General features: G+C 39.5%; 1 protein-coding gene across 6 annotated transcripts in view; it reads left to right on the forward strand.

The window, feature by feature from the left end:
- LOC112928292 (chondroitin sulfate proteoglycan 4-like) overlaps positions 1 to 21,739 on the forward strand; it is a 67,633-nt gene that overhangs the window by 40,295 nt on the left and 5,599 nt on the right. For 3 of the 6 annotated variants that reach the window (XR_012001249.1, XR_012001248.1, XR_012001250.1), the window contains 3 exons: positions 55 to 227; positions 14,007 to 14,190; positions 14,853 to 17,334. Coding sequence is in view for 3 of the 6 variants with exons in the window: in XM_072756924.1 (XP_072613025.1) it covers positions 55 to 227; positions 14,007 to 14,190; positions 14,853 to 16,900 (2,405 nt within the window). In the remaining 3 variants the exon portion in view is untranslated. Of the gene's footprint in view, positions 1 to 54; positions 228 to 14,006; positions 14,191 to 14,852; positions 19,595 to 21,739 lie in introns of those variants that run through there. The other 3 variants (XM_072756924.1, XM_072756926.1, XM_072756925.1) reach the window with 1 other exon arrangement.

Here is a 21,739-nt window from a genome sequence, read left to right on the forward strand (position 1 = left end):
ACCGGCAGCCTTCATATGCTTCATACTTAAGTGCGTGTTTTAATCTTCATTTAGGTTCCATGAAACCCCTTTCATCTGGTGACCTGAGAGCTGTGACCAATGACGCAGACAGCAAAGGAAACAGAACTGTAACTTTTACGGTTATAAGTGCCCCTAGACTGGGGAGGTTGGTGCGAGTAAATTCTGATAACAGCACAGAGGATGTTTCCGTGTTCACACAGAATCTGGTGAGTCCTGACATCCGTGGGCAGGGCTGGGTGGCCCTGCAGGGCGGCCCCTTACTTGTCCTCATCCTGCTAAGCCCAGCTGACGTGCCCCTTTGCCCAGGCAATGACTCATTTCAGCTGTGCTGGTTTTCAAACCAGACACTTTGCAGTGAGCACAGGATGACACAATTGTCAGAAAACTCTAAGCAAATTCGAACTCTGGGTCTAATAAGTGAAAAAGAATCCTTTTATCATGAAGACAGATTTAAAAGGAAACCCACATTATAAGGAAAAGGAGGGAAACTGAGTGGGGAAAAATTAAAGAGGGAGACAAACCATGAGAGACTCCTAACTCTGGGAAACAAAGGGTTGCGGAAGGGGAGGAGGGTAAGGGATGGGGTAACTGGGTGAACACTTGATGGGATGAGCACTGAGTGTTATACTATATGTTGGCAAGTTGAATTTAAATAAAAATATTAAAAACAAAAAAATAAAAAAATAAATAAAAGGAAACCCGAAGCCAAGGTGCAGGAGTAAATCCTGCAGGATATGTCTGGGTCCATTTAGATTTAATATGTAAAGTTATATACATTATTTAGCATAGTATAGTTATGTATATATATACATAACTCTGTATGTGTGTGTATTTAATGTGTATCCAGAACCATCTGTTTTAGACTTCACTAACGTTTTACCACCACCACCACCATCCACATATCTTTTTATTTAAATGGATAAGCCTTCAAGCCTTTTGATATATATTTTTTTTTTCTTTTGCATCCTAGGAATGTGACTGGCTGGGTTTGTTTGCTTACATGTGATTTCATTTTTCTAGAAAGTCTGTGTTCCCAAATGATCTTTTTGGGATCATATTCAAAAATTCTTAGTTCTAATTCTAATTAATTCTAATTCTTGCTTGCCATTCAGCCTTCTTTTTCCATTCTTAAACAGTGTGTACATGGATTTGATTGATGATTTGGCTGTGGCTTTACATTTTAAGGAATAAAAAACATTCCAAAGTCAAGTTTAGAAGAAATAGCAAGAGTGAACCACATGTCTGCCTTTGACCTTCGAGCCATTTCTCTCCTATGTGATGTAGCAAAGCTGAATTTGGCTTTTGCCTTGCAATTAATTGCGTTTGTCTGTGATGCCTTTAAGGGACCAGATCATGAGGCTAGCAAAAGCTCTGAATGTAGCACTGAAAAGAGGAAGTATGAATTCTCTAGTTTACAGATGCACTCTGGAAGGAAGAAAAAATAAATTAGGATGAAAACTATTTTCTGTGAGAAGTTTAGTGTGCCCAAGGGCATCAAAACCTGTCCAGAGTCAGTGTGCATTTTGGATAATGACAAGAATGATATCAGCTCTATAAAGATGCCTTGGCTCTGACCCTAGTTCTTTAAAAAACAAAACAAAACAAACAAAACCCCACTTTTTTTTAAGAAGGTGATCATTTCAAGGATTAGTTTCCACTGCAAACATTAATATTTTAGATGAATATGATCTAACTAAGCTTTAGTGAATATGGTAGCCAGGATCTACTAGTTTATGCTGCAGTTACCAACAACTCCCAAACCTCAATGGCTTAAGATAACAAAAGTTGATTTTTCACTTATACTGTATATGGGCTGTGGAGAGGCTATGGGTCTGCTCTATATCTTGCCTTCATTCCAGGACCCAAGGTCAAAGGGCAGCCCCTCTCTTGGGCATTGGCTGTTTTTGCAGCAGAGGAAAAAAGAATTGAGGTTAGAACCACATGATGACTCTTAGAGTTTGTGCTCAGATGTGCCATGTATCATTTATGCTCACATCTCATTGACTAAAGAAAGTCACGTGAGCAAGTCTGCTGTCCGTGGAGTGGGGGAAGGACACTCATCTCACAGACAGGAGACCCTGAATAATTGGAACCATGGAACAATCTACCACAGTGAGCTAGCCTGGTAATCTGAACACTCTTTGTAATACATTTTCCTCTGAAAACAAACCACTTCTATAATACCACACAATTATAAACAGGAATTAAGACCCCAAACTAGGGTGCTTGGATGGCTCAGTTGGTGAAGCATCTGCCTTCAGCTCAGGTCACGATCCCAGAGTCCTGGGATTGAGTCCTGCATCAGGTTCCCTGCTCAGTGGGGAATCTACTCCCCTCCCCTCTCTAATCCTTCCAGTGTTCATGCTTGCTTTTTTTTTTTTTCCTCTCTCTCTGTCTCAAATAAATAAATAAAATCTTTAAAACCCCAAACTAGTTATAAGGCTCTAGGGCAGGCAATAAAAGTCTTGAGTGATTAAAATCCAATTATCTTAAGATTTTATTTTTCCTCTCATTATTCCTTCCACCTTAAGAACCAGGAGGCAAGTGTCAAGAAAATGTATTAGCAATGGCAGGTATTGGCTGGGCGAGTGAGGTGTTAGGTTGGAGCTCAGGGCTGGAAGAGACCTGCAGAGGGGTGTCTGGGATCAGGATCCTTGGGCCCAACTGTTGGTCTTTCCTGTGGAGATAGGGGGAGGCTGGTTTGAAAGTGCAGGCTGAGCAGTGCCACAAATCAGGTGTGGTGTAGAAGGAGGTCCATCCTTCTCGAATGGACCAGGTTTGTGGCTCTTCTCAACACACAGGGCCTTTCTCCTACAAGGCCAGAAGCCACCATACCAGCAGCCCAGCCTAGTGCTTTTGTCTCAGAGGACAAAGGCAAGCTTCTTTTATTATCACAAGGCACCAGACTGTATATCAGACCTTTTATGAAATTACACTCCTGGACGTGACAAGTCCTGTATCTTAAAGCATCATCTAACATATAGTTAGAGTCTGTAGATATTCAGCTCAGTAGCCCACACTCTCCTCTATGCCTGTGGTGTGAGTGTGAAGCCAACACCTCACTTAGGAGTCAGGAGCCCTGTTGCTGCTCCTTGATCTCCTACTGACTGCTGGTGGCTCAGGACAAGTCCCTTGGCCTCTAAAATCAGACCTGGATTAGCTCTGTGAGTTAGAGCAAGTTGCATATCTTTTAAGCCCCAGTTTTCTCATCTGTAAAATGAGGAAAACAGTAGTAATGATAATTGAAGCCGTTTTGAACATTCACCATGTCCCAAGTGCTGTCCTAAACTTTCTTCTTTACTACTCATCATCTTACAGGCTGGGAACCTAAAGCACAGGAAAGCTAAGCAACCTGCCCACAGCTACACAGCTCAGGGGCAGCAGAATCTGGATTTGAACCCAGGGCCTCTGATGCCAAGTCATGCTCCTATCTACCAGGCTTTCCTTTCTTCTAGGAGCTTGTGTATGGATTAACATGGATAATGGATGCAAAATGCCTAGCACATTGCTCCCCATGCAGCATGAACTAAATGCTAGCTAAGGCTGCTGATACTATCTTTTTGTTCTTAGAAATGTGAGAGGTTCCTTTCCTCTCCCAGTAGCCAAAAGACTGGTTTCACAGGAGAAAGCAATTTTTCTGGGACACCAGAATTGGCTGCCATGTTTATCCTAATGTGCTACAGTGATTTAATGAATGGAAATGAGGTCATTAGAAGGGAATGACATTTGCCTGCCACCCCATAACCCAATTACTGTTTCCCTTTGGGGAAAAGCCCCTGGTGTTCTGGAACATACTTCCCTTAGTGATGATGAGAGCAGGGGGCTGATGAAACATCGGGTCCTCATGCCTGGGGTGAAGCATTTCAACCTTGAGCAGGACATAGGCTGGGAGGCAGAATGAGGCCCCAGGGCTAGGGGCGAGGAGGCTCCAAAGATCCCATCCCAGCGGCCAGAGCGAGGAGGACCCACTGAAAAGACTCTTCCCTAGAGCAGCTGCTGTGGTGACCTTTTGCAGGATATATTTTGCAATATGTGTTTGACTAAATGCCTCTGAATAAATGTCATTGAAATACCCTAACTACCCCTCCACTTTAGTAGTCATAAAACACATCAATAATGTGAGGAGAGGAAAGAGTATGCTGAGAAAACTCTGTAAAGCTAGAAACCAAGTGCTAACTCTGACTGTTTCCGTGTGTGTGTGTGTCTCTGAGTATGAAAATAACATGTGCTTCTTGTCAAAATAAAATTAGAAAAGATTAAAGCAGTGCATTTATTTTTTTTTTTTTTGTTTTTTTTAAGCAGTGCATTTATATTGGAAAAAAAACAGGGTATCATCAATAAATTCAGTACAACCGACATTAATCTGAAGACATTCCGATCGTGTTTAGCTTGTGTGTTCAAAAACACAGTTTTATTTGTGACTTGGGAAGAGAAAGAAACTTATTATTTATTTTCCTAGCTTTCCCATTTCCAGATCCTCTCTCCTTTTTCATATGCAAATGGAATGTAAATCTTTTCCTAAAATCTGCAATTTTATGGCCTCCTGTCTGAATAGAACCCTGGTTGCCATTTCATTAGGGCTCGGATTTACTACCCAGCAGCTCCAGAACAATTTGGGACATAAAAGAAGTGGTGGAGGCAGACTTTGGAGGTGATGAAGATAATCAAAACCTTTTCTCCGAAATTACTTAACGAAGACATTTATTGAGCATGTACTACGTGCTTTGATCAGCCCTCTTCAGTCTGGTTGGTGGAAAGAGATATGACTCAGGCAGGAATCAAGTTCAATTTTAGGAGTTGGAACTATTCAGCCATGTTCATGTAATCAAATGGCTTTGAATGCTTTTTGGCATTCTACACCAGTTTTCCTAAATTCAGATATTTCTAATTTCAGTTAGACAATGACCTAAGTGTCCAACTGGGAGAATGTTTTAGGCAGTTGATGGTTGAGTTTGCTTTCACACCTTTACCTTAAAAGATGAAATTGTTTCCAGCCCTCTACCACCCTCAGTGGGGAGGCAAAGCCATTGTATCATTTTGCACATAACCCATACCTTTTCTTACTTTTTTTGATGGATAAAGAAAAATGACCATTTAAATCATTGACTCTAGATGGTTATAGCTTGTGAGAGAAACCTAGATACTCCATCATGCTTAATATCATACACTGGCAAAATAATTGTAGGAATGCATTTGTTATGTTATAGCTCAAAATATTTTCTTATCTCAGAATAAATTCACTATTTTTTAAACCATCCCACATCAACCTACCAAGATCGTCAAGTAACATTCTTGTTTCTCACAATCATATCCCATCTCCCTAAATGGGAAAAGCTAAATCATGAAATTTGTGCTGAAAATCTTATACCCTAAATAAATAAACACATGCAGACACAGAGAAGGTGAATCATCAAATTTTATGAAATGAGAACTTTTTACATATTGAGACTTATCATTCATTTCAGAAGAATGTGTGAACAAAGTATGATTTGAATTCCATAAAGCACTCCAAGTAGAGCACAGGGCTAATTGAGTGATTTCCATTCCAGTGAATGTTTAGATCATTTGGAATCATTAAAAAGCAAAGTGTTCTGGTTTTGAGGTTTCTGATGTCTGGCCTTTTTGCTTTTCCATAAAGCCAGTAACTGCATTTAAGCCACTGTGCCATTGTGGAGGGAAGACCGTCCATCTTCGTTAATGTTACTGCAACACAACAAACCCAGCTTTCCAGGGCCACACTTAGAAAATAATACAATGCATTCTATGCTGTGAATTTTGTCCAGTTACCTCTTCTCCTGGAGTCTAAGTTTGTTGCTCAAGGTAACACTGACATTTTAAGAAATTGCAAGCACATTTCCCATAGGATAGAAATTAATTTATTACAACTTAATGGAGAGCAAATGGGATCATTAAACTTGGGCCCTTTCATTTTCTAAGCAGAGAAGGATCAGTGTTTTTGTGTGAATGATCACATTTGCCCTCCTTGCCGCCCCCCCCAATTTCTTAGGGTCTCTTCAGTAGCAAGCTCCGTGGCAACTAGACTCAGTAGTCATTTTGGACATTTCTTACCAGTGTTTCATTTTGGCAATTTTGGTTTTGCAGTTGCAGCTCACTGAATTATGTGCATATTTTCCATGTGTAGAAATATTCAGTTGTCACTTACTCACCTAGTCATTGTTCAGACTGGAATTTGGCTCATGGGTCCTGGCCCAAAGGGTTTGAATAACCAGAATGTTTCTTTTTTCTTAGAACTTTTGGCTTTCTTTGAAAAAGCAGGTACAACTAATTCCCATTTCCATGAGAGTGGTTTATCTTTTCTCTTTGTATTAATTTCCTATGGCTGCTCTAATAAATTGCCACAAACTGGTGGCTGAATGCAACAGAAATGTATTTTCTCATAATTCTAGAGGCCAGAAGTTGGGACTCCATTTTCACTAGGCTGAAATCTAGGTGTCAGCAGGGTTGTTCTCCCTCTGGAGGCTCTAGGGGGAATTCCTTCCTTGCCTTTTGAAGCTTCTGGTAGCTGCCAGCATTTCTTAGTATGTGCCTTTATCATTCCAATCTCTGTCTCTATAGTTGCTTTCCTTTATCCTCTTTCATTTGTGTGGAATATCCCTCTGCCTTCCTCTGGTAGGGATGTCTGTGATCACACTTAAAGCCCCCCGGATAGCCCAGAGTAATTTCCAATATCAGGATCCTTAATCAGATCTGCCAAGGCTTTGACAAAGAAGGTAATATTCACAGGTTCAAGGGATTTGGATCTGATATTGGGGAAGGGGGCATTTTAGCCGTCTACAAAACAGCAAGATGCCCCGTACTACCTCCTGCTGTTTCCTAATAAATCACCTTTTCTATGATCTCATTTGGTAGTTTTATTAAAGGTTTCCCTGCTTGTAATGGCATAAAGCCCATGAGAATCAATGTTTACTTCTATATAAATGTGAACTTGGACTTTTCTGTCGAGTAGGGCTATAGATGGCTATATTGCTAGGCCCTTTAAAAGCTTTCTGATCTAGCATTTTTATGTGGAGATTGACTCCATCATGGAGGGGCATGGGTAGTATTTGGACCTGGTTTTCAGTTGCCCATTTCTAGGAAAAGATTTCCAAGAAGCACCATTTAGGAACTTAGGCCTTCTAAAATACCTTTTCTATCCATTTCCATTAAGGAGAATCTTTTCTAAGACTTAACCCAGTTTCACTTTATTTAGCATTATACCTGGGTACCCTTTAAGCTGTCACTACCTGGGCTGGCTGGCCCAGACTTCTGACCTCTTCTGGGAACCTTGAACCCTCCAGACCCGGCTGCTTTCTGTACTGATGGTACCAGTCCTGGTAAAAGTAAGAAAGGGCATGTAAAAAGGAGTCATTTATCTGAACTTATCTTTCAGGAGGACAGGACCTTATTGTCTTCCAAATCTTAGTTTATAGGACTTTTTGGTTAACCCATATGGAACCTTCACCTTTCTGAATTTTTTGGCTTTCTTCAGTCTTCTTTCTCCATGAATAATATCTGCCTAAGATAGAGTTTCTGGCCAGCTCTGGTTCCCTTGCTTCTTCTGGACAATAATTGTCCTGTGTAGAGACTGGGACCTTTAACGAAGCCATCATGTTGTGGAGAATCAAGTGACTGGACTGCTTATCTCCCTGTCTCTCTCCCTTTTTCATCTGACTCCAAGATAATTTGATTACTCTCTTCTCCAGTGGGAATTTCAAAGCTGTGATTGACTTTTAAGCCCCACCATGGGAGAGATCAGTGTAAAAGACTTATGCTCTGATTTTCTTAGCTGAATTTGACAATTTTATTCTCTTAACACTCAGTCTTGTCCACGTGTACTTTTGTGGATCTACAGTATCTACACGGTTTTAGGGAAAAAAGTATCAGATTCCATGTCATGGCTGACTCCAAGCATGGTGTATCAGAGCTCTCACTTCACCCCTGGGTTCATCCAAGGCACTCATAATGACTCTTTGTAATATTTCAATGTTTAAGAATTTTATCTTGACAAAAAGAGAGAGAGAGAGAGAACTATATCTTGCCCAACCCCACAAAAATATCTGAAGAACACTGAGATTTGTGTAAAATCATGCAGTCAAATAATGAGAAACTTTAAAAATGCCTTCAGGGGACACCTGGATGGCTCAGCGGTTGAGCGGTTGGCTCAGAGCGTGATCCTGGAGTCCTGGGATCCAGTCTCACATCGGGCTTCCTGCATGGAGCCTGCTTCTCCCTCTGCCTATGTCTCTGCTTCTCTCTGTGTGTCTCTCATGAATAAATAAATAAAATATATTTTTTAAATGCCTTCAGGTTTAAAAAGCTTAGCTTGAAGAAAATGGACATCTGTCAGTCACCTTGGGGCCAGAAAGGAATTACCTTCAGCCTTGATCCAGGTGGAAGCTCCTTTCCCCCTCAATCTACCTTCTTTTTTCTAAGGTCCTATGAGACATTTGTACCTGATATACAATGACAATAGTATAAAAGAAAATATACAATACATTTTCTCTTTAACTTTCCTTTTGTAATAAATACAGCATATAAAATGACCTGTTTCTTTGAATCCTTACAAGCTCTGGCCAATAGTGATTGTGTCCTAGCCAGGCCAGACCACAAAATGGCATTTGTCTTCCCTAGCTATACCTACCAACTGACTTTTTGCATTACTAAACTCCTTGAAGTTGGAGCACATAATCTTGTGAATTTCTTAGTTGCCTAGAATCTCATTGAGCTTTCCATAATGAAGGAGCAGTGCAGTAGGAAAAACATGAATTCTGGAGTTACATGGGACTAGATTAAACTGAGCTCTCCCATTCATTGGCTATGAGTGAATTATTTACATTTTCTGAACCTCAGGGTTTTTTTTTTTTTAATCTGTCAAGTGTATATAATAAGGCCCCTAAAGTAAAATGAGTTACATAAAATGCCTTGCAGAGTGTCTGGCACATATTTAGGGCTCAGCAAAAGGTATTGGTTGTGTTTTTGTTAAATCAATGGGTAAGAAATGTCTTGGATTGCCTTATTCCTACAGCTTCATGATATAAACATACTTTATAATTAAATTTTGTAAAGCACTTTTTAAGTAGCTTATTCATTAAACAAATATTTATTGAAATGTCAAGTATAGGATGGTGAACTAATACTTATTTACAAAGCAACTGGAAGTAAGCTTCTAGAGTATGTGCCAAAATTCCAGCCTAACTATTTCTTGGTTTTATAAGAAAAGATTTATTTTATTAGGCATATTCTAGAAATTTCTAATTGCTTAATATTTTCATGCCATGATCCTTTTAAAAAATAAGTATAGCCTTCCATCTTAACTGGAATCCTCTGATGTCCTAATAAGGAATTGATTAGTGAGGACTTAGATGCTTTCCTAAAAGACTTAGAAATGCCCAGGGTATGCCGTTTTGAACATTAATATGGCAAAAGACTAATTAGGTTAAATGCATATTTACAAGTGAGATGTTATTCTGTATTTTAATGCAGAAATGGAGGGTCAGGGAGATTAAATGACTGGCATAAAAGCCACAGAACTGGCTTTTTATAAAACACCTTTTCTCAAATTTCACAAGTTGTTTCAATGAATATCCTCTGGAAGAATATCCTAAAGAAAAAAATCCACAGCATAAAACAGGATTTAGTTTTCAGGTGTCATTGGTCTGCTTTAACCTGAAAGCATCCTGCAGTCACACTGACTTTTGTGACGTGGCCATTTTTTGAGGAGAACAGGCCAGTCATTTATAGAATGTTCCTCAGCTTGGTTTTATTGGACATTTCATCACAGTCTTATTCAGGTTGTGCATTTTGGCAGGTCTGACATGAGAGATGCTGAGCTCTCCTCCAGCCTCAAGTCAGAAAGCACTGATGCTCACTCCACCCTGTCACTGATGATGTCTCCATTTAGTCAGGTGCTATCTTTCAGGTTTCTCCTTGGCAAACTTACTATTTTCCTTTTCGCAATTAAGTATTTTGTGAGGGAATACTTTGAAACTATTTAACTACTCTGTTTTTCATCACAACTAAAGTAAGCAATCATTTTAGGATTCTTACCTGTGAAATATTTATTACCGGTGTGATTGACAAATGGTGATTTTTCTCATTCTGTTTTTCCTTCCACATTTACTAGCTGGAATTCTGCAAAATTTAATTTTCTTATTAAAAAAATTTTATTTATTTATTTAAGAGAGTGATCGAGAGAGAGCACAAGGCGGGGGAGGGGCAGAGTGAGAGAGAGAAGCAGACTCCCTGCTAAGCAGGAAGCCTAATGTGACGCTTAATTGATCCCAGGACTCGGAGACCATGACCTGAGCCAAAGGCAGCCACTTAACTGACTGAGCCACCCAGGCGGCCCCAAATTTTAATATATAATGACATTCCAGAAAGACTCCATCTGTAAAAGAGAAAATATCTGGGCTAATCTAAATCCATGGGAAATAAAAACCTCTTCTCTCCTCTCTCTATAATCTCTGAGCCCAGGTATCCAGTAAGTGGCTTATCTATCTATATTTAATACAGTAGAAATATGCAGAGCTGTTGGAAATTGTTCCTAGGGCCACTTTCTATTTGAGGTAACAAAATTCCTAATCCTGTCTGAGATCCTTTTCTTCTGAGGTTTACCTTACACTTTTTCCCTTAAAGTCTTGGTCTTGTTCTCCCTTTATCAGCCCTCTCTCACCACGCACACAAACACACACACAGACACACACACACACACACACACACACACACACACACCCCCCTTAGAACCTGGTCTTATTTTATTATTTTTTTCAAGTAGGCTCCATGCCCAGTATGGAGCCCCACTTGGGGCTAAAACTCATGACTCTAAGACCTGAGCTGAAATGTAAAAAAAAAAAAAAAAAAAGATGCTCAACTGATGGAGCCACCCAAGTGCCCCTAGAACCTGATTCTTAAAGCTCTCTTTCTTTAAACATTAAAGACTCTATTCACCTCAAAGCTCCTTCAGGGCATGGCTGCCAAGTTGACATTCCACAGACACACTCATTCCCTTTTGCTTCTAGCTCAGCACTTTCAATTATGTACTGTTTAGTCTTGAAGCTCAGACACTCAAGATGAATCTAATTTGATTCTCTCACTCTCCAGCATAAAATGAGTCAATAAGGTATTCACAATTTCTCACTTTTGTAATGACTTCAAAAACAGAACTTATAGCAGACCTCTCTTTCAGGAGTCTTCCAAAGTACACAGCTATGATCAGGGCTCCTTTCCAATTAATTTCCTTCAGATTTCTGACTTTCATCTCAACTGTTCTCATCTTTGAGAAGCATTCTTTCCCTGAGACAATTACTATTCATCCTGTAGACATCAGAAGATCCTTAGATTATTCCAATAATTATATTTTTCAGAGAAGTTAATTTTTACTTAGCCCAAAGAAGCAAAGGACAAGATTGGCTGCTTTCAAGAAAATTTTTCCTTTTAATCAGTAGACTATGTTACTTTTAATATTAAGAAGCTGGATGTCTCTTGTCTTATAATATGCCTCTCTCAAGCAGAATGGGAACCTTTGGAAACCATTCTCCAATCCAAAATCCATGGCACAGTTATTTATTTCTAGGAAGAGGAATACATTTATGATGAATATTTTATCGTAAATCTTTAGCTGAGAATAGAAATAGTATAACTGCTAAATAAAACTGACTTATTTCCCAGAAACTTCTAGAGCATCAAGTTACTAGTCAGTACCAGAAATTATCTTTGGGGAAACCAATTTTTTATGAATGACCTTGCTTCTTTATGAAGAAATGTGGAGAAACGATACTTTCTTCTTCCCATTTAAAATCCCCAAATGACAGCATTTCCTTGCCTTACCCTTGAATAGGAAAGGAACAAAAAACTTGCCAACAGCTTTTGGACACTGTGGAAATAGGAAGCTCATATTTTGTAAAGCTCACTAGATCAGAAGCTTTTCTAGAACTCTGATTCTAGGCTTATCCATTGTACCAGTATTGAGCCAGAGTGATACATCACCAAACTTTTGTTAGTTAATACAATATTTCCAAATACTGACTGATGAAATAGACTCAACTGCTCTGTAAATTATATGATAATTTAGGCATTTTTGACGGACACAGATACCTTGAAAAAACCTACCTCTAAGTTCAGATACTATAATAGAAGGCAGGTCAGAAAAAGATGTAACCTACAGGAATGAAAAGATTAGATATTTTTTTCTCTAGCCTTCTCTTCTGTGGTTCGAGATTGAGAACTTTCAATCACTGTTGTTAGAGAAAGGACTACTCATATGGTATCTGGACAACAAAATACTGGGTGAAGCCCATCTCCATCAGTTGAGCTAGAAAAGACATTCATTGGCAAGAGACATCAGGGACTTAGATCAAATCTTGAAAAATACCCTAAGCAAGATGGGGAAATTTGAACATCAATGAGAATAACAACTGCAATGGAATGAAGTACATCATATGCTAAAACTCATAAGTTTATAATGATCCCAAAACAAACAAAACAAAAACCAATGGGTATATTTGGATCATGGAGCCAGGGGACTCATTTTTCCAAAAATTAGTATAAAGAGAAAGAATCAAGTACTTATCCTGTCTTTTCTGCATACACTGTACTTCAGTTTAGCCAAATAGCTGATGAGAGAAAATTCTTCTTTGTAGAAGGATTCCAGAAAAGAATGAAGAAGAAATGATTAAAAATATCAATGCCTTGCCACTGCAAAAAATAAGGAACTTAAGCAGTCATCTCAATGACTCTGTAAAACTATCAGATGATAAGGGTGATGGGGAACTTAAAAATAGATGGATCAATGTGGCAGAACTCGAATTCACCTATTAATCCTAACATTTTCAAAAAAGGAGCAGCCTTGCAATGAGATGCAGAGGAAATATATAATATAACCTGAAAAACATTTTTAAAAAAACCTAAATCTGATTCTTATTACATTTCTAGATTTAACTCCTAGTGTATTGGAAATATAGAGGGCAGAGGAACATGTTAAACAATACCATTGGGATTCAAGCAGCAAAATCTAGAATATAGGAAGCTCTATAAGACAAATGACCCAATATCTTCAATAAATAAATCACAAGAAAAAAATTAGAGAAAGGGAACCTACAGACTAAGAGATACCTATGAGAAGCATCAAACAAATGTGACATGGGGACTTCTAAAGATCCTGACTCAAACAAAGCAACTATGTCAAAAACAAACAAACAAACAAACAAACAAAAAACCCTCACATATACTAGGTCATCGGAGATACTTAAATACTAATTGGATATTTGATGATATTAAGTAATTATTGATAATATTTATATGTGATAATGATATTGTGATTATATTTTTAAAAGAGCCATCTTTGGAGCACCTAGGTGGCTCAGTGGTTGAGCATCAGTTTAGGTCATAATCCCAGGGTCCTGGGATAGAGTCCCACATCAGGCTCCCCACAGGGAACCTGCTTCTCCTTCTGTTTATTTATTTATTTTTTCTCCCTCTGTTTTCTCCCTCTGTCTCCACCTCTCTCTCTGTGTCTCTCATAAATAAATAAAGTCTTTTTTTAAAAAGAGCCATCTTTGTCAGTATTTACTATAACATTTACAGATAAAATGGTGTTTGGTTGGCTTCAAAATAAGCTGTTGAGCAGAATGTGGGTAGGAGTATTATATGAAATAGGATTGGTTATAAGTTGATAGTTTTTAAAATTATCAGACAGGCAAATGAAGGTTCATTATATACTTTCTAAACTATACGTACCATAGCCTTCATCATCTCAAAATCATTGTGCTTTTCTTTCTCTGATAAATAAACTATTTTTGCAATAGAACACTGAAGTTTGACAAACTTAAGTTACCACATTGTTAATGTTCTTGTGTTTGCATAGATATGTGCACAATTTGGGCATGAGAATAAACCCTGAAAAGACTTGTGTCTTCTTCAGTTAGGATACGTGTTGTCCTCATATTATCCCTGAAGCCAGGGGCTGATTTTTCTTCCTGTCTATACAGGTCAGTGAACAGCTCATATTATACCAACATGTGGACCGTGAAAACACTGGCTGGACTGCAGAAGACTCTTTCACGTTTACGACATCCTCTCCACCAGCAGCTCTAAGCCCTGAGGAGTTTCATATTACTATTTCATATGAAGTTACAGAACCAGGTCGGCAGAGTCGTCTGCTTGCAAATACAGGTAAAGCCACCAAAAGACATGGCTTATCTATAATTATTAAAGTAGGGACAATTTGGAAGTAAGTATTCCTTGATTAATTGGAAATGCCACGATATCATAACAATGCCACGATATCAACCTTTGAAATAAAACTTATTTGGTTATAAAATTTATTTCTTTATATGTGCTCTTTCTCTGGGCCTCTTCACTTTCCTCTCATAAGCTTTAATAGTAGTAGTTGGGGGAAAGATGAAAAATTAGCTCTAAAGAATTTCACTTGGAGACTTTACCATGCCTATGACTGAAAACCACCTATAGAAAATGAAAATAACAAATAAGTCAAGTTCCTTCATGAAAAGGGATATTGAAAGCTGCACCTGTTTCCATGGCAAGAGGAAGTCCAGTAGTAGGTAAGTTAAGAAATTAACATTCTATGGATGAATCTCAGGATTTTGAAATGCTCTTGCCTGAAATATTGATTTAATAGTTAGGATATGTATACTTAAAATATAATTTGTTATATGCTGTGGGTGGGTAACAGTGCTAATTCAGGTCCTTGAACAACCAAGACGTTTATAGTAATCCATTGGGATATGGAAATTTGAGAGAGAAAGAGCTTTATAGGTGTCATCCCAAAGTTCTAATGAAATGCCACTTTGTTCTTTATATTTACACTTTTACAGGAGCTTTTGTCAAGGAGGGAGGCAAAGTTCTCATTGACCAATCTAATTTAGATGCTTCCAACCTCTTACTGAAGTTGCCCAAATCTCAGCGATCTTCCTATGAAATCTGGTTCCAGGTTATATCTCTTCCTCATCATGGAACCATTATCGTTGGAGAGAGGAATATTACCAAAGGAAAACCCAATTTCTCCCAGTATATAGTTAATAAATTTGGAATCATATACCTTCATGATGACTCTGAATCACTGGCTGATAATTTTACTTTTGCCGTTTGGCCAAAACAAAAGAGCAAGTCCACCACCAAGCCGGAGACTGACTTCCTTGAAGAGATGTTTAACATCACTATCTCTCCTGTTAATGACCAGGCGCCAGAAATAAAGACAAAAGGGCTTCGGTTGAAAGTTCTGCAGGGAAATAGTTTGGTTGTAGGACCTGAAAACCTAAGAGCGGAAGATCTAGACAGCCCTCCAGAGGAGATCAGATATATGATCATCCGTAATCCTAATAATGGCTTTTTGGCAATGACTCACCATCCAGACATACCTATTCACCATTTCACGCAAGCCGACATTGATAACTCTCAGGTATGGTTTGTACAAGATGGAAGCCCATCCTCAGGTGTGTTTTACTTTAGTGTGACCGATGGCCAACACCGCCCACTCTATAAGCTCTTCCACCTGGATGTCATCCCCATCTCCATCACCCTTGTGAACCTCACTGACCTACTTCTCCCACAAGGCCAGACAACTGTCCCCATCACCAATATTCACTTGTCAGCAACGACCAATGGGAGAAGCCCCCAAATCACTTACAAGATGACATGGCCCCTCCAACATGGGCATCTGCTCATTGAAAACCAGATGGTCATCAGCTTTGGGCAGGAAGATCTGTATTCAGGGAGACTATTTTACCATATGACAAATCTCACTGCCTCAGAGGACCAGCTATATTTCTCACTATTTACATCAGAAAGCAACTTGACTGGACAAATGCTGAACATCAGAGTGCAGCCTTTACTGTGCGTTATGTCAAACCTGACAGTTACCAACAGAGAGGTTTATCATCTGAAAAGAAAGGACCTTGATGCTACTGAGCTTGCTAATAGGACTAACAGTGATCCCGAATTTGAAGTGATAGCATCCCCTGCTCATGGAAGACTTGTACGAAGAGTAGGCCAAGGCATGGTAATAGAAAACACTACTCTATTCACTCAGAGCGACATTGACCAAGGGTTGTTGATGCTTCATCCATATGCCAACCTAACAGGCATCGATATGCTAAATGACTCCTTCACCTTCTTGCTCAAGGCAGACCATGTACAGCCAGCAATAGGTTATCTTCCCTTCACCATAGTGCCACCTGACCCCCTCTGTCTGCAAACCTTTACTCCTGATGTTTCTTTATTGGCTACTTCAGATAATCTTGTGACTTCAGATCATTCTCAAGAGAAGCCCGTGGTTTCCTCAGGACCCACAGCAAAGACAGAAACTCTGGGGAAGCTGACCCAGACCATGCAGCAGGAAGCAGATCCATGGGGACAACACCATGGTGAAGAGCCTACTCTGGATGGCAAGACTTCTCTAACCAGGGTCATTTGGCCACCAGACACCACCAGTGCCAGTCCTGGGGCACCCACCCAGCCCAGGGAGAATAGTTATCCTCTAATGGTCATTGTACCCTTGGCTATGGTGGTCTTCCTGCTGATAGTAACTGCAGTGGCCTTGTGTGTCTGGCTGCTGGGCCAGAAGGTAGAAAAGACAAAACCTCTTATCAAGCCCCAGACCAGTCTGGAACCTACAACCCCAAGTTCTAGGCCAGAAAGGAGCATAACTGTACCCACTGTCACAGTGACACCCCTTCTAAAAAGCTCCAGCAGTCCCCCAGTCAGTCTTTTCAGGGACCCACAAAGTGAGCAAATAGCTTCTCCAGCTACTGAGCCAGTGGAGAAATGTGCTCCTTGGGAGACATGGATGAATCTGGATCCTGATATGGTCAACCTCTGCCGACAAACCAACCCAACACTGAAGCACAACCAGTATTGGGTGTAGACTAAGTGCTCTTGTCCTTGACTGACCACTTACTGTACTGGGATAGGCACAGAAATGTTGGGATGTGATACAAAGGCAAAGATGTTGGTTGGATCAACTGAGAAAAGTCTGGCCCTGCCAGTCACTCAGTGCTCAGTTATGGCCCCATGGCTAGAGGTGGACGAGTGTTTATTGTAACTCATACAACACTCATCTGATGGGCTCTCCACAATGAACTTTGCCTCCTTCTGGACCTGACTCTGAGTATAAGATTTTGTCAATTTTTGAACCCTTTATCAAGGTGCTACCAAACATGCTGGTCCAACTAGGAGCAGCAGTATTAACTTGGGTGCTAGAATTAATGGAGGAAGGCTTTGAATATTTTTCAGTAAGGATTCACTCTCTCTAAGTGAGTCAGCAAGAAAATATAGGAATTGTATCAGCAAGCAGAAAAGGTAACTTATCAAATCAGCAAGTTTGCTTCTTGTGTATTTCTGTAATGTCTTTTCCTCCGTGGAGTCTCTAGACTTGACTTCCCATGGCAGGAAATGGTGCTCTAGATAGTAGGACAATCTGACTCCCTTGAAAGCATTCACTGAGCATATTGTGTTTCCTCAAGAGGCTTTGTCTATTCTGATTTGCAAAAACACATGTGTAGTACAAATATGATTTGAAACCTTAATGAATAGAAAAGTCTGTTAAATGTTTTGTGATGCCTCAATTTGGCTTAACTTTATAATGAATTGAAAAAAATGGCAAATTTGTATTTGACTTCTCTGGTTGAGCCTACTATTGGCAGATTCAAGCTTCAGTTTCTATAGTTGTAAAATGAAGATACCAGAACTAATATTAGTTAAGAGTGCTTTGGGTTGCAAATCACGAGACATTCGCTATGAATGGTTTAGATTGGGGATTGGCAAACTTTATCCATTCAGGGCCACGTAGTAAATATTTTAGACTTTGAGGGTCCCATATGTCTGTTTATTTTTAACAACCTTTGTTTCTTAACAACCTTTTAAAAATATAAAAAACAATTCCTAGTTCCTGCATTTGACCTGTAAATCACAGTTTGCCAACTATTGATTTGGCTAAACAATAAAAGTGTTGAATTATTTCAGCTAATAAGCAGCCTGAGGTGGACATTCCAAGGCTGATTCAGTGGTTCGAAGATGTCATCAAGCACTGAAGCCCTTTTGTTCCTTCTGCCCTACCTTCCTCAAGCTGTTGTGCATTTCATTTTTTTGTTTGTTTGTTTGTTTTTTTGCTTAGTTCCTTGGGATTATGAGGGGCTGCTAATGTTCCTAGCAGTACCATCACATTCAAAGACAGACATTCTAGTGGGGAAAAAAAACAGATATGGCAAAAAGACTTTTTTTTAGAGAGGATCTTATTATCTTATTTATTTATTTATTTTTTAATCTTGTAAGGGGAGGCCTTCTCAAACATTTCCCCCTTTTATGTCTCAATCTAGAATGGGGAAATGGACAAAAGGGAATGGAATTCTCATGACTAATGGTCTCTCCTGGGGCTGGGAGAAGATTCTGCTATGTCAGAGATCAGCGGATGAGCCCACCATATAGTTACAATAGGATTTGCTAAAATAGTCTTCAAATATGAAATACTTGGGAAATAAGAATTTTGATCTTTCAAATGGATGTCTACTTTAATGTCTCCTTTTCATATTTTAATGATTTTCTAAAAGCCAGTGGCTAGTGTTTCTAGGGTGGAAGGAAGAATTGCCCCTGGAAGGGGGCCATTTGGCAGGGTCTGAAGACATTTTTGGTTTTCACAACAGGTGCAGTTGGCATCCAACAAACAAAACTGGAGGGAAGACTCATTTCTTTATATTCCTTGATAAAGGAAAAGATTTTACCTTGTACTAACAGGTGGAATACATCAGGAGACAATAAAAGAAGGGAGGTAGGATATTTACAAAGGTAAAGATAAGGTTGAGGTCAAAGGGTCCCCAGAAGTCGAATGCCTCTGATATGTTCCATGTGGACAAGAATTTTTTCTCATCCTTTCCCTTTTCTGCTCCTCTAGGTTGCTTTTCTGTCCCAACCCAGTTTTAACTGCTCTTTGTGGAAACAGACTTCATAATCTGAAATATGAAATAATCTGAAATATGAAAGCATAGCATACTTGGGCCTAGAAATAACTACCCATGTACTAGATCCCTGGCTCTAACGCTATGGACAGCTGGTACTAAAGAAAACTTCTCTTCTCCCTAAAGTGATTTTTTTCCTGTCTTTCTGTATTCCTGAGTTATATGTAGCCCCTTTTAAGTATTTTCGTACTTGACCCTTTTAGAAAGGAGGAGGACTGAGAATCTTAACCCAAGGTTGATTTGATCACTATGCAACTCAAAATTATTCTTAAGTTTGTTCTAAGCAGCAGAGTATTCTGAAGGAACAAAATAGCAGTGTGTACTTGAGTCTGCACGCAGAAAGGTAAGGTTAAGGAACATCTTTGCATCCAGTAAGAGGATTTTGTTTTTTCTTAGCTGGGCAAGGAGAATGCCTGTTCTTTGTGGAAGAGCCAGATATAGTTGGCTCTATGACCATGTTGGCCTCTTCCTTGCTTTGACTATAAGATCTGTGAAGTTAAGATTACCAGCCTGGCCAAACAAAAAAGTCCAATTTCCCCTTCTCTTTTTCCTTTTAATTCTGCAACTTTATACAAATAAAATTAGTGTCCGTGTTGGAATGAAACAGACACTGATGCTTTGAAATGATAATGCACATTGTGAGTGTGCGTGCTAGAGCAGGAACATCAGCATGAGATCCAGATGTCAAAACTCAGTAATTAGTTGAGTAATTAATATAGAACTTGGAAAGTTTTCTTCCAGAACATCTAGAATATTCTTCTGATTTACAGATGGATTCAATTAAAAAAAAAATGCCTACCATTTGGTGCTGGCTCAAATATAAAACTAAACAAAAAGCTTTGGCAAATCCTTGTTTAGTGTTAAAAATTAAAGTTTTGGGAATTGAAAATCAATTTGAGATGGTTTCTCCCATACACAGAGCTACAACTGCATAGTCTCTGTCATAATGAATTCAGTACCACTTAACAGGTGGCCAGACCATTAATAAGTGGATACCAAAGGTTAATGTCAGAAGAATGGCTGATTTTTGCTTAAAAGAAAGTATACCTTGGGATGGGCTGGGAGTGAAGGGTCTAACACTTTTCCATATCTGTAGGCATTGACAAATTCTAATCTTTCAGGGACCCTGGTCAAACACCTGGTGCGCTTCCTTAGAGTCCTTCATTAATTAGGTGGTGTGGGACAGGTGCTATCCCTACTCTCTGGTTTTTCAGATTTCCAGGACTGTAGTACAGACACATGTGGAGGGTGGATGTAGGTAATGGAAGGTGATGGAACAAATCAGATGATATTCCCTAAGTTTGACAATGGGACTGTGCTATGCACCTCTTGTATGTTTCAGTAGCATTGTTATCAATAATGAGTTTGATGTTGGCCATGTATAGGGACAGATGTCGGGTTGAAAGTGGGCATGGAGTCTACTGTGAGGCATACTCAGTGATGGAACCTTTGGCTTGGAAGCTGAAGAACACCACTGGCTGCTTGACAGAGGCCTGGAAGAGGCTACATTCTCATAACGATTGGCCAACATTTATTAGGCACCTACTGTATGTGAGCAGTACTAGATACTATTCCTAGATACTGAAGATGCAAGATGTGGTCCTGAAAGAATCTTTCTGGTCTGTTTCCTCTAGTGGGTTCTTCCAGAATCACACAGGGAGTGCCAGGAGAGAGGATGGTATAGGAAAAGATGTACAAAAAGAACTAGAGGTCAAGAAAGGGCTTTGTGTTTTCACTTGAAGCGCTTTTAAGCCAGTACTGCCCATCCAGCAGTATAGTGAGAATGAGGGAGCTTGCTGACCCACTAAGCACCACCTGGTACCATCTGTCTCTCTAGGTGCCCCACAAGGCCCAGTGACACTGCATCTGCTTTGGACCCTGGCTCTCGGCTTCTAAGCGGTGTGGCTTTGAGTAACATATTCAGCATCTCTGAATTTCAGTTTCCTCGGCCAAAAATTGGGGATAATATTAGCACCTACCTACCTGTTTGGGTTTTGTTAGGATTTAGTGATGTTAATATCATCATCATCATCATCATCATCATCATCATCATCATCATCGCCATTGTCATCATTCATCTTCATCTTTGTACAATATTCTCAGTGCATCAGGCACTATACTAACTGCCACAAAAAATTGTCTTACCTACAGTTTTAATGCATTTTAAAAGAATTACTGGGTTCTTTAAAGGGTGCCTCAGTGGCAGGCTGAGACCTCAAACTCTTGGTTTCAGCTTCACATCATGATCCTAAGGGTTGTGAGATTGAGCTCTACATCAGGCTCCAAGCTCAGAATGGAGTCTGCTTGTCCCTCTCTCTCTGCCTCTCCCACTCATGCTTTTTCTCTCTCTAAAATAAGTAAATCTAAAAAAAAAATTAAAAAAATAAGTAAATCTTTTAATTAATTAATTAATTAAAGAACTAGTACATTAAATCACTTAAGTAAACCAGAGGCTATTCATATTCTACCCAAAGCAGCAGGTTACTGGTAGTAGAATTTCAGTGGGTGATTTAAGGATAGATGACGTATTCTTTAGAGGAGCTTCCCAAATGCTCATGTTCCACTGGGCAGGGAATCTTTCCCCTTCGTCCTTGGATGGAGCTTTGGCAAGAAAATGGATGAAAGAAAGAGCATGCCAGGAACACTTGCAAGGGCCAGCCCGGAGCTCAGGGGTTTTGATGGTTCTCTATCTTATATGGGGTGCTGAACTTATGATGAAAAACCCTGCTTTGTTCCCTTCCTGTCCCAACAGG

The sequence above is a fragment of the Vulpes vulpes genome, chromosome 4, assembly GCF_048418805.1.
Source record: "Vulpes vulpes isolate BD-2025 chromosome 4, VulVul3, whole genome shotgun sequence".
In the NCBI taxonomy this organism is placed as follows: Eukaryota; Metazoa; Chordata; class Mammalia; order Carnivora; family Canidae; genus Vulpes; species Vulpes vulpes.